Source organism: Pleurodeles waltl, chromosome 2_2, assembly GCF_031143425.1.
Source record: "Pleurodeles waltl isolate 20211129_DDA chromosome 2_2, aPleWal1.hap1.20221129, whole genome shotgun sequence".
Classification (NCBI taxonomy): domain Eukaryota; kingdom Metazoa; phylum Chordata; class Amphibia; order Caudata; family Salamandridae; genus Pleurodeles; species Pleurodeles waltl.
Genome location: NC_090439.1, coordinates 889,897,603 through 889,915,714, shown reverse-complemented (window position 1 = coordinate 889,915,714; position 18,112 = coordinate 889,897,603). Strand labels below are relative to the sequence as shown.

Sequence of the window (18,112 nt, the reverse complement as noted above, 5' to 3'; positions counted from 1 at the left end):
TTGAAGGGGCACCAGAGTAATCCGATCACCCACTGTTCACACCAGCAGGGTCAGCAACAACAGATCACATCACAAACAGGGACCATAGACACGGGAGCAGAGGAGGAACCATTGAGAGCGGCCCTGATGCAAGCCATGCAGGGCACTCGTGAGTCCCTGGAAGGTAAAATAGACACTGTGACACTAGAGGTGGGATTGCTGCATGTGGATCTCCAAAAGGCGACGGGAAAAGTGACAGATAATGAACAAGCAATCAGCGCAATGGGTGAGGAGATAACTGCCCTTAAGACAAAAGTCACAAAGCTAACAGTGGCAACAAAAACAGTGGAAAGCAGAGTGGAAGATGCAGAGAGCTTCTTCCGCAAAAATAATTTGCGCCTTGTGGGTTTTCCAGAGAGAGCGGAGGGGTGTTCGGATACTTTCCTGGAGACATGAATTACAGATACGCTGAAACCCAAAAGCCTGTGCCCGATGTTTGCGGTTGAGAGCCCACAGAGCACTGACAATGCGTCCCCCGGCGAGGGATCCGCCAAGAGCGCTGATTGCGTGCATCTTCAGCTATCACAACAGAGACTGTATACTCAGGGTGGTTAGGTAAGCCGGACCTCTACAGTATGAGAACGACGTTATTCCCATCCACCCTAACTACACACGCAAAGTACAGGCTCCGAGAAAGTAATCTGTAGAAGCTAAACAAAAACTTACATCAATGGGACTTTCCTATATGCTTCTTTTCCTGGCGAGACTTAGAGTGGTGGCACAAGGAAAAAAAAGAAAATCTACATGCCGGAGGAGGTATGGCCCTGGCTGGAATGTTGGGACAAAACATCTCCTGGGACACAGGGCATGCAAGGCAGGAGACTGCGACAGAAGGGTGGGTGTAAATGAGCACCTAATTGGAGTTTATCCCTGAGAGATTCACTGGCGAAGGCCACAGATACCTCCAGAATCAAGGTGCAGGAGGATGGAATGATAGCAGAGGTACGAATAGAGTACAGACGCAGGACACGGTAGAGAAGATGAAGTAGAGGGAACGGCTTCTCCCACGACGGCTGATCATACGTGAAAATACTGACACTCCAGTTGAATGTGGTAACTAATGTGGGGTTCTGGGGGTTTCATCCCATGTCTAAGATAAAGGGGAAGACAAGCTGAGAAAACTTTGGAGGTGCGATTGAAGAGCTGCACGGATGGCTGTGCTGAGAACATACGTCATAAGGATGTCCTGAAAGAGCCACTGCTGCCCCACAGCTTAGGGCAGCTGGGGAGAGTCCTGGTGTGAGCAATACCCCCCCCCCTCCCAAACAGCCTTCACAAGGGATGGGGAATCATTGGCACTACTAGCCTCTGCACGTTGTGGGAACCACAATAGGGCTTTAGATAGGAAATAGGTGCACTATCAACTGGGGGAGTGTGGGGTAACTTTAGGATACAGTTTATCCAGCATGTTGGTCAACTTTGCTGGTTATAGTATGGTTGCCCAGTGTGGGAGGGACAGGGTTTGGTGGACTATAATTGTTTGTTTTATACTTACTATTGGGTACAGGTTGCATTTGGCTGTTATGAAGAACATGGGGAGATGGCAATGGGCGATAGAATACCATGCTACCATGAGTGAAACAGATATCCTCGAAAGGGAGACCAAGACACTCCAGCTCACACCATGTTACCGAATTAAAGGATTGTGACATGGAATGTCAGGGTACTGGGCCCTTTTGTGAAGAGATGTAGGGTGTACTCCTACCTGCGATGCACAAGGGTGGCTATTGCCCGTCTCCAGAAGACACACCTCACTGATAGTGAAGCTGATAAGCTTCGGAAGAAATGGCAGAGACAATTGTATGCATCCACCTTCTCCTCGTATGCCAGAGAAGTAGTTGGTGTAGGTGAGACAGGGGATTCCCTTTAAGATGATCTGTGCAGAGGCAAACATGCAGCAGTGATACATGCTGCTACAGGGAAAGTTAGATGGCACAGATATAACCTCAACATGTACGCACCTAACATAGATGATGGGGCCTTTTTCCCCAGTTACAGACAGTAATGACTGACAATATAACGGATAGATTGTTATGGGTGGGCGATTTCAACTATATGTTGGATGCAAACATGGACATGCAGTCTCCGTGACCTACGAGCAAACCAAGAAATGGGCTCTCTTTCTGGCAGACAGCATGGTCAATTTGGGTTGTGAGGACATATGGCGAGAGAGACACCCTCAACACAAGAAGGTTTCTTGCTACCCTGCCACATGTGACACTTTTAGCAGACTGGGTGCGGCAAACTTACGGACAGAAATACAGAACATGAGCTATACAGGGAGTGCAGAATTATTAGGCAAGTTGTATTTTTGAGGATTAATTGTATTATTGAACAACAACCATGTTCTCAATGAACCCAAAAAACTCATTAATATCAAAGCTGAATATTTTTGGAAGTAGTTTTTAGTTTGTTTTTAGTTTTAGCTATGTTAGGGGGATATCTGTGTGTGCAGGTGACTATTACTGTGCATAATTATTAGGCAACTTAACAAAAAACAAATATATACCCATTTCAATTATTTATTGTTACCAGTGAAACCAATATAACATCTCAACATTCACAAATATACATTTCTGACATTCAAAAACAAAACAAAAACAAATCAGTGACCAATATAGCCACCTTTCTTTGCAAGGACACTCAAAAGCCTGCCATCCATGGATTCTGTCAGTGTTTTGATCTGTTCACCATCAACATTGCGTGCAGCAGCAACCACAGCCTCCCAGACACTGTTCAGAGAGGTGTACTGTTTTCCCTCCTTGTAAATCTCCCATTTGATGATGGACCACAGGTTCTCAATGGGGTTCAGATCAGGTGAACAAGGAGGCCATGTCATTAGATTTCCTTCTTTTATACCCTTTCTTGCCAGCCACGCTGTGGAGTACTTGGACGCGTGTGATGGAGCATTGCCCTGCATGAAAATCATGTTTTTCTTGAAGGATGCAGACTTCTTCCTGTACCACTGCTTGAAGAAGATGTCTTCCAGGAACTGGCAGTAGGACTGGGAGTTGAGCTTGACTCCATCCTCAACCTGAAAAGGCCCCACAAGCTCATCTTTGATGATACCAGCCCAAACCAGTACTCCACCTCCACCTTGCTGGCGTCTGAGTCGGACTGGAGCTCTCTGCCCTTTACCAATCCAGCCACGGGCCCATCCATCTGGCCCATCAAGACTCACTCTCATTTCATCAGTCCATAAAACCTTAGAAAAATCAGTCTTGAGATATTTCTTGGCCCAGTCTTGACGTTTCAGCTTGTGTGTCTTGTTCAGTGGTGGTCGTCTTTCAGCCTTTCTTACCTTGGCCATGTCTCTGAGTATTGCACACCTTGTGCTTTTGGGCACTCCAGTGATGTTGCAGCTCTGAAATATGGCCAAACTGGTGGCAAGTGGCATCGTGGCAGCTGCACGCTTGACTTTTCTCAGTTCATGGGCAGTTATTTTGCGCCTTGGTTTTTCCACACGCTTCTTGCGACCCTGTTGACTATTTTGAATGAAACGCTTGATTGTTCGATGATCACGCTTCAGAAGCTTTGCAATTTTAAGAGTGCTGCATCCCTCTGCAAGATATCTCACTATTTTTGACTTTTCTGAGCCTGTCAAGTCCTTCTTTTGACCCATTTTGCCAAAGGAAAGGAAGTTGCCTAATAATTATGCACACCTGATATAGGGTGTTGATGTCATTAGACCACACCCCTTCTCATTACAGAGATGCACATCACCTAATATGCTTAATTGGTAGTAGGCTTTCGAGCCTATACAGCTTGGAGTAAGACAACATGCATAAAGAGGATGATGTGGTCAAAATACTCATTTGCCTAATAATTCTGCACTCCCTGTATGGGTAGATACCTCTCAGAGCACTAGGAGTCAGACAGACCCCAGTCTGTCTATTCATGATGTATGTATGTAGCCAAACCTTCTACAGTCAATCTGTTATTCATCTCAAATATTCTCCAGTTACATATTAAACGGTCAACAAGAACAATAATAATATGAACAGTACCCCCCACTCACTCCTGGTTACAGGCTCGTATATACCCTTGAGGTACCATTCCCCCTGACGCTTCCCTTGCAATTTGTAGCAATATTATTATAATTATTCCATTACGTCTGTATTGTCGGCAATCCCCATGCCTATCATTGCATGATTGGGCTGGCCACTTCTGATCGTGTGCAGGTTATATGTTGCTCTAGGGTATCGGACAAATCTGTATTTTGTGTGCTGCCTGTGCTCCCCCATGTCTTGGCTCGTGTGCTTGCATCTTAACCATCGGGTCTGCCTATTCTTCCAGCCCTTCTCCCATTTTTTCATCCCTGCGGATATTTTTCATATGTATTTCCTCTGCTTTGGTCCATTTTAAGACATCCCTGCACCACAGTCTAGTACACGGTGTTTGTGCTCCCACCTATCCCATAGCCACCCTCCGTTTTGCCAGTGTCCATGCCAACTGCTAAGAGTTCCAGCGCATCTTCTCACTCTAACGGTAAGTGATCATGCCCAACAAACAGGTCTGCGGGGTTGTCTCAAATGTGTGCGTTTTCACCTCTCTCAGCTTCTGTGCCACCCTTAGCCAGTACCTCCACACTGCCAGGTACTCCAAGGCCATATGTATCTCACCTCTCTGTGTGTGGGTACATTCTATGGAGTTTGGTCAGGTTTACATAAGTGTGGTGGAGGAAATTCAGATCTGCCAATTTGAATCTTACATTGCAAGATGCCCGTTTCACCAGTTCACTGGACTTGTTCCAGTCTGTATCTGCAAATTGTGTTACTAAGTCTTGTTCCCATGCCCGTCGAGCAGTTCACGTCAACTTTCTGTCCGCTTGTAGCTTCCTGTATATCAGAGTGACCATATGTCTAGCCTCCCCCTTAGTCAACAGTAGCTGCAATGCAGTTGTGGCTCCTGGAACATTGGGAAGTAGGACCAAATCTTGTGTGCTGTATCTTTCAGCTTCCGGTACTGTTAAGAATTGTCGTCCTCTCACACTGAACCACTCCCTTGCCTCCGAAAATGTCAGAAAGGGATCTCCTGTGTACAGGCCCCCTAAAGTAAGGCATCCCCTTCTCTCCATCTTGTCATGGACATGATCTTATCCGCACGTTGGAATGCAATCAGTGTCCAAATGTCCATGTCTCTAGCAAACGGAGATCTTTTAAGCACACTAGTAAACGTCCACTCCCGAATCTCTTTAGTCTGCTGTATCAAGTACGGCGTGTCTGGAGGTACCGTTTTGCCGCACATTAGGAGTTCCATTAGCGTACGTGTGCCAGCTGTGCCCCCAAAGAGGCTTTTTTTCTGTGCTATCCACCACAGGTATCCACTATGGGACATACTGCAATTTGGTTGCATAATAATACAGCTCCAGGTCCGGGTGATGCAGACCCAGACCCGAGATCTCTCTCTTTCTTGTGTCAATGCCACCCGGCTCCTTTTTCCCCACCCAGAACCAGGATGTCAGCAGGCCATCCAGCATGCAAAACAATGCACATGGCAACATATACATTACATTTTGAAGGGTGTAAAGACACCTGTGGAGAAACACCATCTTTGCCACCTCTACCCATCCATAGTGGACAGTGGAAGCATATTGCAGAACTGAACTGAGCTGTTAAGCCCCGTCACAAGTGGGTCAATGCTATATAATTTCTGTTCCTTGGGGCTACGTCCCATCATAATACCAAGATAACTGAACATTGTCTTCTCACAGTGTAGGCCCATTGGGGCATCTCCCCTTTCTACACCCCCTCAAGCACCCCCAGCTGGTACAACAGTGATTTATTTCTGTTAATTTGAAGACTCGCTATCTCCTCAAACCTGTCCAGGTGTTGTGGCAATCGTGGACCTGAGTCCCGTGGGTGGTGTAAATAAAAACAACACATCTTCGGCGTACAACAATAAGATGTGTGGTTTCTCCCACTCTTATCCCTTCTTCCTCCATATTTCTCCGAAATGCTGCATTGCAAATGGCTCAATGGCTCAATGGCCAAGGCAAACAATAAGGGCAAGAGCGGGCAGCTCTGTTTTGTGCCTCGCCCAACTCCCCATGCTTCTGGCACTATAACACCACTGCGTACCCTAGTACCCTAGCCTGAGGTGATGTATAAAGGACTTCCACCCACTGTTTAAAATTTAGACCGAAACTAATATGCAGCAACACTAAGTGTAGGTAGCTCCATTCCACCATGCCAAATGCTTTTGTTTTGTCTATTGACAACAATGCTAGCTCCTGATCACTACCCTGTACAGAGTACATTACATGTGCCAGTCGTTGTCAGTAGTGCTCTGCTGTGGCATAAAACCGCACTGGGCTTCATGTTCCAGCAATTCCACAACCGTTATTCTATCTGCTAGGATTTTACATACTGTTTTAATATCCACATTGAGCATAGTGAGGAATCGACATGCCAAAGGTTCCCTTTCATCCCCCCTGGCTGGCTTAGGGACCATACACATCACACCCTCTTTTAGGGTCTGGGGTAGTAATCCTCAGACCACACTTTCCCTGTAAATCTGAAGTAGGGGGCCCACCAATTGTGCAGCAAATGACTTCTAGATATCCCTGTGTAGCTTCTTTATGGCCTCCCTTACTTTCTTGAGTTTGTTTCAAGAAAGCCCCCCAGAGACCAAGGAAGATTTATTTTATTTTCTCCAAAATAAGTGGGTGGATGTATGGCCATACCCCCACCCCAAATAAATGGGGCCAAAGTTGTTCTGCCCACCAGTGGGTAGATGGGGCAATTACCCCTGATCCACACCCCGGGGGACAGAAAGTCTACTAGATGCTTGGTAATTTAAAAATAGTGGTGTGGTGGCTATCAACCAGTATGGGTCTGGTTATGTCCCCACCCCAACTGAAGGGGGTAACAGTCTTTCAGCTCTCCCCTGCACACTAAAACATCTTATCCCATGGCAAGCAAGAGGACATTTGATTGTTTTGGTTTTACATTTGGGCCATGAGAGCTTGGCTAACTCTCAAAATCGTCCCACTTGGGATGGTGAGGGCTGCACTTTTTGGACTTTGGTACGCTGCCATGTAGAAAAATCCACAAGACCTAGACTCATCTGAAAACTAAACATCTGGGTGATTCCAGGGTGGTGGTCTTCACGGGCACCCTGCACCATTTTCTTACCCACAATGCCCTGCATACCTCCAACTTTGCTGGAAATCACACATTTTTGTGATGGAACCTTCCGGAATCTGCAGGAATCCATTAAATTCCTACTACCCAGCATAGTCTCATCTATACCGATAAAAATTATGCTGCACTTGTCAGCCTAAACTTTTTTTTTTCTTCAAACTGCCCTTTTGGACCCGCTTTGGTTCCCCCTCAATTTCGACATGTTTTTGTCTCTTCCCTCTCACAAGCACTTGGCCCACCTACACAAGTGTTGTATAATTTTTAACGGGAGACTGAGGGAAACGTTGGTGGTAGGTGCGGTGATCCCACACAGAAATGTGGAGAAAAATGTGATTTATTTTTTTGGGGCTAAATTTGAGGATTCCTGAGGATTCTGGGTAAGAAAACATTTGGGGATCCACGCAAGTCACATCTCCCTGGACTCCCTCGGTTGTCTAGTTTTTGGAAAAATCCACAGCTAGACACTTTGCAAAAAAACAGGTCTGTTTTTTGGGGGAAAATGTGATGTGTCCACATTGTGTTTTGGGGCACTTCCTGTTGCGGGCGCTAGGCCTACCCACACAAGTGAGGTACCATTTTTATTGGGAGACTTGTGGGGAACGCTGGGTGGAAGGAAATGTGTGTCTCCTCTCAGATTCCATAACTTTCTGTCACCGAAATGAGAGGAAAGTGTTGTTTTTTGGCCACATTTTGAGGTTTGCAAAGGATTCTGGGTAACAGAACCTGGTCAGAGCACCACAAGTCACCCCATCTTGGATTCCCCTATATGCCTTGTTTTAAAAAATGCTCAGGTTTGGTAGGTTTCCACAGGTGCCGGCTGAGCTAGAGGCCAAAATCTACAGCTAGGCACTTTGCAAAAAACATGTCCGATTTCAATGTAAAAATGTAATGTGTCCATGTTTTGTTTCCTGTCGCGAGCATTAGGCCTACTCGTGCAAGTAAAGTACCATTTTTATCAGGAGACTTGGGGGAACACAGAATAGCAAAACAAGTGTTATTGCCCCTTGTCTTTCTCTACATTGTTTCCTTCCAAATGTAAGACAGTGTGTAAAAAAAGACGTCTATATGAGAAATGCCCTGTAATTCAACATGCTAGTATGGGCACCCCGGAAATTCAGAGCTGTGCAAATAACCACTGCTTCTCAACACCTTATCTTGTGCCCATTTTGGAAATACAAAGGTTTTCTTGATACCTATTTCTCACTTTTTATATTTCACCAAATTAATTGCTGTATGCCCGGTATGCAATGAAAACCCGTTGCAAGGTGCATTGCCTTTATTGGCTCTGGGTACCTAGAGTTCTTGATGAACCTACAAGCCCTATATATCCCTGCAACCAGAAGAGACCAGCAGACGTAAAGGTATATTGCTTTAAAAAATCTGACATTGCAGGAAAAAGTTAGAGTAAAACGTGGAGAGAAATGGCTGTTTTTTTTTCACCTCAATTTCACTATTCTTTTATTTCAGCTGTTATTTTCTGTAGGAAACACTTGTAGGATCTACACAAATTACCCCTTGAATTCAGAATTTTGTCTACTTTCCAGAAATGTTTAGCTTTCTGAGATCCAGCATTGCTTTTACGCCCATTTCTGTCTCAAACTGAAAGGAGGCTGAAAGCACAAAACATAGTAAAAATGGGTATGTCCCAGTAAAATGCCAAAATTGTGTTGAAAAATTGGTTTTTCTGATTCAAGTCTGCCAGTTGCTGAAAGCTGGGATTTTAGCACCGCAAACCCTTGGTTGATGCCATCTTCAGGGAGAAAACCACCAGCCTTCTTCTGCAGCCCTTTTTTACCATTTTTTTTTTTTTTTTTTAAAGTAATTTTCACTGTATTTTGGCTAATTTCTTGGTCTCCTTCAGGGGAACCCACAATGTCTGGGTACCTCTAGAATCCCTAGGATGTTAGAAAAAAGGAGGCAAATTTGGCATGGGTAGCTTATGTGGAGAAAAAGTTATGAGCGCCTAAGCGTGAACTGCCCCAAATAGCCAAAAAAAGGCTCGGCACAGGAGAGGATAAGGCCTGGCAGCGAAGGGGTTAAGGTATATAATTAACCAAGCCAAAACATTGCCAGTAGCTTTCATGCTTATTTATCTGTGTTACCGCATGTTGGATAGGCTGGGGGTTTTTAGTACTTGGTTGGTTCACTCACAGTGTTTGATTAAAATTATAGTACTGGCGGTGAGGAGAGGAGTTGTGGACAAAAACAAACTGTTCCCATTGGAATCTAGCCGCTCGATGCTGCCAGCTCACGCTGTCACAGCAACAAGCTTGTAATCTGGTGAGTCAGAGATAGTGTTCCTAGTGCCCAAGAGTGACTGGGCTTGCACCCAGCACAGGTGGGTCAGTCTTTCTCTGCCATGCATGCGGCACCCGTGTCTCCTTCGATGGATGACCATTGCAGTTTTGCTCTGAGGGCTGTAGTCTGCATGTTTGCTGAGGGCTTTCTTTACATCTAGCAACTGTGCTAATGGAGTCATCATTCTGCTACATCCAGCAGTAGCATAGACGTAACTGTGTGCTTCCAAGTAGCTGCAATAAGCCCTGCAGCAGTTGTGTGGTTAAGCCACCCCTGGAGAGCGTCCATCTTGCTTGAGGTCCGGCTCTATCCCGTCATCACCTTTTTGAATTTGTCCCACTTGTCCTGTTAAATTGACACTGGCCAGTCTGCAGTGGGTTGGTAATTTGTGCATTTTTCAAATACGTTTGTTGCAAATAATTTCAGAATGGTGTGAAATGGGGATTGCAACAGGAAATACGAAGCACTTGAGTCTGAAGAATTTTTGCCATCCGAACCCTTCTCAGAGCCACAAGCCGAAAGACGGTGCCTCCATATGCAGAGTCACGTTCCTCTTAACGTACTTCCCAAGAGAAAAGATACAAAGAGCTAAATTTTCCCCAAAGACAATACTTTAGAAGGACCATTGACTCCATAGTACTAAGTATCCTCAAATAGCATCGACTGGGAACGAAAGAAAGACTATGAAAATAATCTTCAACACCTGAGCAAGAAAGGCTTTGAAAATAAAATCTGCAATGAGGCTCAGTATCTTAATAATATGACAACACCAATACATTCTCAGAGCCAGGGGAAAAACGATCTGTATTAGAAGGAACACAAGTATATGAACACAAGAAAATAAATACCTTCCCTGGCATTGGTTATATTTCTGCAGTGATACAAGAAACAGAAGAGGACAATCTCTCTAGACAAGGAAACAGGAACACATATTAGGCAAAAGGCTAAGAATGCAATTTCTAAATACAACTATTAAAACATTCCACTCCCAATTTTTCAAACAAAAGTAATAGTGAAACCACTCCTAAACCAGATACTATACTATATTCTCTAATCCTTAGTCCAGTAGTCAGATTTCAGATGAAGGCGGTCACAGACTGCAGAAGAAGCTTGAGGCAGAGAGGATGACACCTGGGAGAACATGATTGATTGACTTATACCAGTTTAATGTTTCCTGAGGTTCCCTTAAATGCAAGGTTGAAAAATGGCAGCATTGACAAGGGAAAAGAAAGACCTATTAGCTAATCCCCTGGGGAGAGACTTATCTGTTGACTTTCACTGTTCCCTTCCACATGGTTACTCATCTTCCCTTTGTATAATGTTCTCTAAGATTTGAATGTTTAAAAATAATTTTTTGTAAATCAAGAACTGGCACAAACATCAAAGCCTGCGCAACCGAAATTATGAAAAATTTGCTGTATTTATTCAGTTGCTGTGGTGGTTCACATCTATGTACAGTTATTCTTATTTAATTTCCTTCTCTTGGAAAATTTTAACACACTTTGCTCTCTGTTCTTCTGCTTCTTCTGCTTTTGTTCATGCTTGTGAAAAAATATCTTAGAAATGCAGAATGTAAAATATAACTAAAAGTTTGGTTAACTTGAATGTATAGTATCAATGAACTGTTTGCTTTGATCCCTTGTACAAAGAACTTGTTAAATAAGGGACTGTTGATGTAGTTTGTTAAAGAATATATGCGTATTGAGGCTGGTCATTACAAACCCTCTCTGTTGCTATCTGGCTTCTACCTGTTGATATTTGCAGTTTTCTGGATCAAACTGCCGCATGGGGTGATTTCAAGAGATGATGTATTTGCAGTGTGTATCCGTATAAAATGTTTACCAAAGACAATACCTTAAGTTTTTTCTAAGGCCTTCCAGTGAGTCGCTAATGTCCATGCATCAGATTATGACAACTGTCTTTTTGCTCTAGTTAAGTGGGACTAAAATTTTCAGCTCCTTTTTTGAATATTATGCAGACGGTGGAATAAGAAGTACAGTGACTGAATTAAATGTGTATGAAGGCTTCAAATTGTGCCTTGTGATTGTTTTTTTCTTCAGAATATTGAAAAGTCATCTGTCAATCAAAGTAATGTTGCCACCTACATTTCCAGTGCTGGTAATGTGTTGTTTGACCCGTGTCAACCATACATGATTGAACTGAAGACCATCTTGCCACAGTAATCAATTCACTGTTCAGTGCAATAATCTGTCTGGTTGTGTACAAATAGTCAAGCCTTGGTCATCAAGTGTACAAGTCTTAGGCCTATTCAGAGGTATTCAAAGGGACAACACTAGAACTAGGAGTAGTTCTTCCATAAATGGCAGGCCTGTTCATAGTCCATTTTTAGATATATATTTATGCATGATATATTGTAACTTTGTTTGACACATCAACCTTAAAAATGTCTTTCTCAAATGCAGGAGAAAATGCTGAAAAGCTTTTGCAGTTCAAGCGTTGGTTTTGGTCGATAGTAGAGAAGATGAGTATGACAGAACGGCAAGACCTGGTAAGTTTGTATGTCAGTGGTCTAAATTTGGAACTTTTTAGTATGTTTATTTTGATGGTTGATCATATGTGTTTTTGCCAACCCTTTCGCTGCTGAAGTTTAAGAACTTGTTCCAGATAGTTCTGGAAAATATAACCGCTGTATAGAAAAGTGTGACCCGAAATTGTATCTGGTGCATTTATTCAAAGACCTTTTACTTAATGTTTGGTGAAGGTTATTTTGGAGTAGGAGCTACATTTGCTAGGGGCTTAGAGGAAGTAACAAGTACAACTTCTTGTCGGTCAGTGGGGGCAGATTTTGTAACCAACTGCAATTGTAGTAATGGGAGCTCAGTGATATTGAGTATGAGGGGCCCTTGTTAAAGGTGAAAGGTTTTTAGGGCATTTGGGCTTAGTAGTATTGAGATGGGCAGCACTTTGGGCACCAGGTATATCCCATGAATGGGCCTTAGAGGCCTGACAGTGGTTAGCAATTTGACATCTTTCATTGGAATTTTTGTTAGTAGAGTTTGGTCTTACTATTTCTGATAAGCATTTAAATAGAGTGCCACTCAGGACTTTGAAGGTTAAGTATTAGACTTGGATATTATTCCTGCACTACTTCACTGTACGTTATGCAGGAAGATGGCGATGTCTGTGGATCATAGGAATTCTGGCTTTTTTATTTTGCACTTTTTATAATACATCCAGCTTATATCCTGGTGTCGCAGTCTTGCATGCAGGCCTGTAGTGTAGTTAAGATTTTAGGTTGTGAAATCTTGTAATGGAATGAGCTTCAACTGTCGAATTTGGGTAAATGCACTCGTAGTGATAGCATTCTTTTGTGAGTCCATGCAGACTTATAGACCTAAATGGAAGCCTTGGCATTTGGCTTGCGTAGAAAGCTATCTATATAGTGCACTAAAAAGTACACCGTGCAGAGTCCACTGGTTCCCCAATTGGTTGACAGGGGCAAAAGTAGATAATACTAAAGCTTTTCTTTTGGGGCAATGTGGGTGAGCAGTTAGGCTTATCAGAGGGCAGTGCAAAGCCTGTGTTGTACGCACAGAGGCAATAAATGAGACACATGCAAAGAATAAATCCAAGACAATTTTAGAAAATGACACTTCTTTTTGTATACGTTTTGAAACCAAGAACTTTGTAGAAGAGTAAGTACTGCTTTTGTTAATATTTCTTACAAGTAAGTAAAGAGTTCTGACGCGTGCTCCTTTACACACAATGCGATCCCATGGAAGGAAAAGTCAATAATGCATAAAAGTAAGTACAGTCGGTTTCAGAGGTTCACAATCTTGGTTTAGAGTTGTAGGAGTCTAAGGTACTAACATCAGTTTGTCAGGAGCTCCCTGAATTCCACTGGCAGTAGGGTGCTGGTGAGGTCTTAGCTGGCACGCTACGGAGACGGGTGGGGGCATGTGGAAACATGCTACAAAGGGAGACTTGGGGACAAGTCAGCGAGCTCCCAAGCGGATTTTGGGTCACGAGATTATAGAACAAGGAGGAACAGCCGGTTCTTTGGGATCCGAACCAGGTGACTCAGATACAGAGTGGGTAGGGCGGCTAAGCTCTGTGTGCCAAGATGCTCCTCGCAATTAGGGGCCAACAGCTGGCAGGGGCAAAAGGATGACTGCTGGTACACTCACAAAATGGGTCTCAGTGATGCTGACGTCCCTCGATGGCTGCTTGGTCCTGGTGCAGTGGGAATCCGAAATGGGCTCACTGTTGTTTGGTGCAGTGTGTCCAGTACCCTGGGGATTGGTGCTGCACAGCTTCAGTTGGTCCTGGTGTTGTCACACTCGGTGGGGAGACAGTCCTAATCCTCCAGAGCACGGGTACTTCCTCCTGGTGGTCTGCTGCGTTGGTCGGGGACTGGGAGCTGCAAGGCGGTGGACCAGACTCTGCTTTTTCGTGCCTGCAAACTGCAGGGAAGTAGCTCCTCAACTCCAAGGGAGACTGGCGGCAATTTGTGAGATGCTGGCAGGCTACCTGAGGCTTTGGTAGTTCTCCAGCTTTGCATGACGAGTCACTCTGTCGCGATTGTCTGGAGAGATGTGGACATGCAGGGTTTCATGCCAAAAAGTCCACAGCTTTTCTGCTGTTCTCGCCAGGCAGTGACTATTCTTGGTCCTTCTTCTCTTGATCCGTCAAATCTGAGTTCTTGGGTTCAGGGGTGCCAACTAATTACTCAATTTAGAGGTGTTAAGGGCAGTACTAAGTAGCAGCCAATGGGTTGCTGTATAAAAGTCCTCCTTTGGCATGGTTCCTAGAGAAAAAGATTGAGGTCACCTACTTGGTAGACCTGGGCACCAGCAGGACACCCAGGATGGTGATCCATGTGAACTACCTCAAACTCTTTTCTGACGGGCTGATGTAACCATGTTGATGGTTACTGATGAGGATCAGGAAGTAGAGAGTGAACCTCTCCCTGACCACCTCTCTCATGACCCTAAAGATGGGTCAGTTGATGGAGTAGTCTGTTCAGACACCCTCACTGCCCAACAGCAAGCTGACTGCAGGCAAGCCCCACAACAGTTGGCAGGATTCTTCTCTTTGAATCATGGACAGACCCACTTGTTTACCCGTGATGTGGACACAGGAGACAGTTTGTCTGTCAAGACCAAAACCTATCGACAGTCTGACCAAGTCGAGGAGGACATCAGCTTTAAAGTTCACAAGATGCTGAATCTAAGGGTTATTGAACCCTCTGTCAGTCCCTGGTCTAGCCCATTGGTCTTAGTCCCCAAACCTCATTCCAAGGATGGAAAGAAAGAGTTGAGGTTTTGTGTGGACTACAAACGTCTCAAACTCTGTCACCAATACAGATGCTCACCCTATACCAAGAGCGGATGAGTTGATAGATAAATGAGGTGCAGCAAAATTCCTCAGTACCTTTGACTTAACTTCACGGTACTGGTAAATCGAAATGGCACCTGTAGCAAAAGAAAATACTGCATTCCCTACACCTGAAGGGCATTTTCAGTTCACTGTTATGCCCTTTGGTTTAAAGAATGCCCCTGCCACCTTCCAAAGGTTGATAAATCAAGTTGTTGAAGGCTTGGAGTCCTTCAGTGCAGCATATCTAGATTATATTGCTGACTTTAGCTCCTCTGGCAGGAACACCTGCTCCACCTGGAGAAGGTTTTGCAGGCTCTGCAATCTGCAGGCCTCAATATCAAGACATCTAAATGCCAGATAAGGCAGGGCACCGTTGAATAATTGGGCCACCTTGTAGGTGGAGGCCAAGTGCAACCTTTACAGCCCGATATCCAGACAATTCTGGACTGGGAAGTTCCTAAAACCCAGACTCAAGTCAGGGCATTCCTTGGCTTGACTGGTTACTATAGGAGGTTTGTGAAAAGGTATGGATCCATTGTGAGCCCCTCACAGAACTAACTTCAAAAAAGATGCCCAAAAAGGTAAACTCGACTCCTGACTGTCAAAAGGCCTTTGATACCCTGAAGGAGGCAGTGTGCTCAGCATTGGTTCTCAAAGCTCCAGAATTCTCAAAGCAGTTTATTGTGCAGACAGATGCCTCTGAACATGGGATGGGAGCGGTTCTATCCCAATCCAATGATGATGGCCATGACCAACCTGTTGCTTTCATTAGCAGGAGGTTACTCCCCAGGAAACAACGTTGGAGTACCATTGAGAGGGACGCCTTTGCTGTGGTTTGGTCCCTGAAAAAGTTGAGACCCTACTTGTTTGGTACCCACTTTATTATTCAAACTGACAACAGACCTTTCAGATGGCTAATGGAAATGAAAGGCGAGAACCCTAAAGTTTTGAGGTGGTCCATATCCCTACGGGGAAAGGACTTTGCAGTAAAACACAGACCTGGGACTGCCCATGCAGATGGCCTTCCCAGGTTTTTCCACTTAAACAATTAAAATTCTCTTTTGAATGGTTAGTCTCATCCTCTTTCATTTGGCAGGGGGTTGTGTAGGAAAGTGCCCTCGGCATGGTTATAACTCCCCATGCACCCACCCTCTCCTGCCTTTTCCCCTGCCTTTTCCCCCAACACACATTTTTTGCCTGACATTGATGCTGACTTGACTGAGAGTGTGCTGGGATCCTGCTAACCAGGCCCTAGGGCAGTGTTGTTTCCTAAAAATGCACCATTGCTTCCACAATTGGCACATGGCTAAGCGGTACCCATGGTACCAAGGGCTCTGTGACCATGGAGGGACCCAAAGGGCTACAGCATGTATTGTGTCACCCTGAAAGACCCCTCACCAAACACATGCACACTGCCAATGCAGCTTGGGGGTGTGTGTGTGTGTGTGGGGAGGGGGGGGGGCTGAGGCAAAGTTGACATGCTCTCAAACCACTGCCCGTGGCATAGGTAAGTCACCCCTCCAGCAGGCATTACAGCCCTAAGGCAGGGTGTACAATACCACAGGTGAGTGCATAGCTGTATGATCAATATGCCCCTACAGTGTCTAAGTCCTTTCTTGGACATAGTAAGTGCAGTGTGTCCATTCTGAGTACATGGGCTGGGAGTTTGTCATTACAAACTCCACAGCTCCATGATGGCTTCACTGAAGACTGAGAAAGTTTGGTATCAAACTTCTCAGCACAATAAACCCACACTGATGCCAGGGTTGGATTTATTGTAAAATGCACCCAGAGGACATTATAGCTGCCCCCTGCAGTTTTCCCAATCCTTTAGTACAGGACTAATCAGTCTGTGCCAGCCTGCCACTAACGGAAAGGTGTTGACCTCATGGTATGAGAGCCTTTGTGCTCTCTGAGGCCAGAAACAAGTCAGGAGGGAAAATTAGGTAAACCATGGAGGAGTGACCACTCCAGCTAGGACCATCCCTAAGGTGTTCAGAGCTGAAGTCACCCCCTCCCTGCAGAATCCTCCATTTTGGTTTGGAGGACAGGGACCAATAGGGTTAGGTCTGTGTCCTCCTTCCCAAAGGGAAGTGGACACCAGAAGGATGTAGTCAGCCTCAGGGACAGTAGCCATTGGCTACTGCCCTCTGACCCATGTAACACCCCTAATGTAAAGCCCGTTTGGTGCTGACCTGTGGCCCCCGTCCCCCCCTCGCTCTTCTTACCTGCTTGCAGATCTATTTCCAAGTGCCCTTAGTCTCCATAGAATCACATTTTAAATCCAACAAATTTGACCTCTGCACCCAGCCGGCCCCAAGTTGCTTGTGGTGTATGGTTGGGGTCAACCTGAACTTTGACCTGTGGACATGCTAACCCCTAGAGACTTGAACTGTAAGTCGAATACTTACTGCAAAACTGCACCAACATTTTTCTCTCCTTAGGACTGTATTGACAATTGCACTAAGTGTCAACTTTTGAACATGAAAAGTTTTACTTGCCTGTAAACCGTTTTCTTTACCAAATCCAAACAAGGTGTGTTTGATACCTATGCTTGATACTTACTTCCTAATGTACTTACCTGAAACAAGATCCTTTTGGTTCTAGAAATAAAGTAACAAAATATATTTTTTCCATATAAAAACAGTTAGCCTGGAGTTAGTCATTGAGCGTGTGCCTAACTTACTGAATGTGTGTACAACAAATGCTTTGTACTGCCCTCTGATAAGCCTAACTCCTCAACTACACTACCACAAAAGAGAGCCTTAATGTTATCTATTTTAGCCTCACCTGGACTCTGCACACTGTATCTCAATTTAATATAGTATATACATTGCCAGCTTCCTACAGTTGCCCACCTTTAGGGTGACTACACACTCGGTGACCTCTTCCTCTGGGGTGTGGCATAACCCTGACCCTGGAATGCTAATTCCCTCCAAAACAAGATGGAGTCATTTGAAAAGTGGTGTCCACACCAGCTGGTCCACCTTAGGGGTGGGATTGGCATGATGTGGGCACACCTCCCAATCTTACTAATGTTCCTGCCTGTCTTGCCGCCAAGAAGTGGGGTCAGGAAGGACAGGGGGTGGTTTTCTCTGCCGTATGGAGAGACCATGGTTGCATAAAAAATCCTTTGAAGCTTCCCTCCCTGGAATATCCATCCTGCCTGGAAGAGGTGATAACACCTCCGCTCACAGCAGGCTTTGTGTCTGTCTGAGAGTGCTGGCTGTCGCCTCAGGAGGTCAGAAATCTGTCTCGGGTGGCTGTGCTGGTTTAGACCGGTCAGTCAA

The 18,112-nt window shown here is 44.9% G+C and overlaps 1 protein-coding gene across 8 annotated transcripts in view; it reads left to right on the top strand.

The window, feature by feature from the left end:
• The window catches only part of UBR5 (ubiquitin protein ligase E3 component n-recognin 5), a 1,605,594-nt gene that overhangs the window by 1,564,408 nt on the left and 23,074 nt on the right, over positions 1 to 18,112 (top strand). For all 8 annotated transcript variants that reach the window (XM_069220579.1, XM_069220580.1, XM_069220578.1 and 5 more), the window contains one exon: positions 11,906 to 11,991. In XM_069220579.1, coding sequence (XP_069076680.1) covers positions 11,906 to 11,991 — 86 coding nt within the window. The remainder of the gene's footprint in view (positions 1 to 11,905; positions 11,992 to 18,112) is intronic.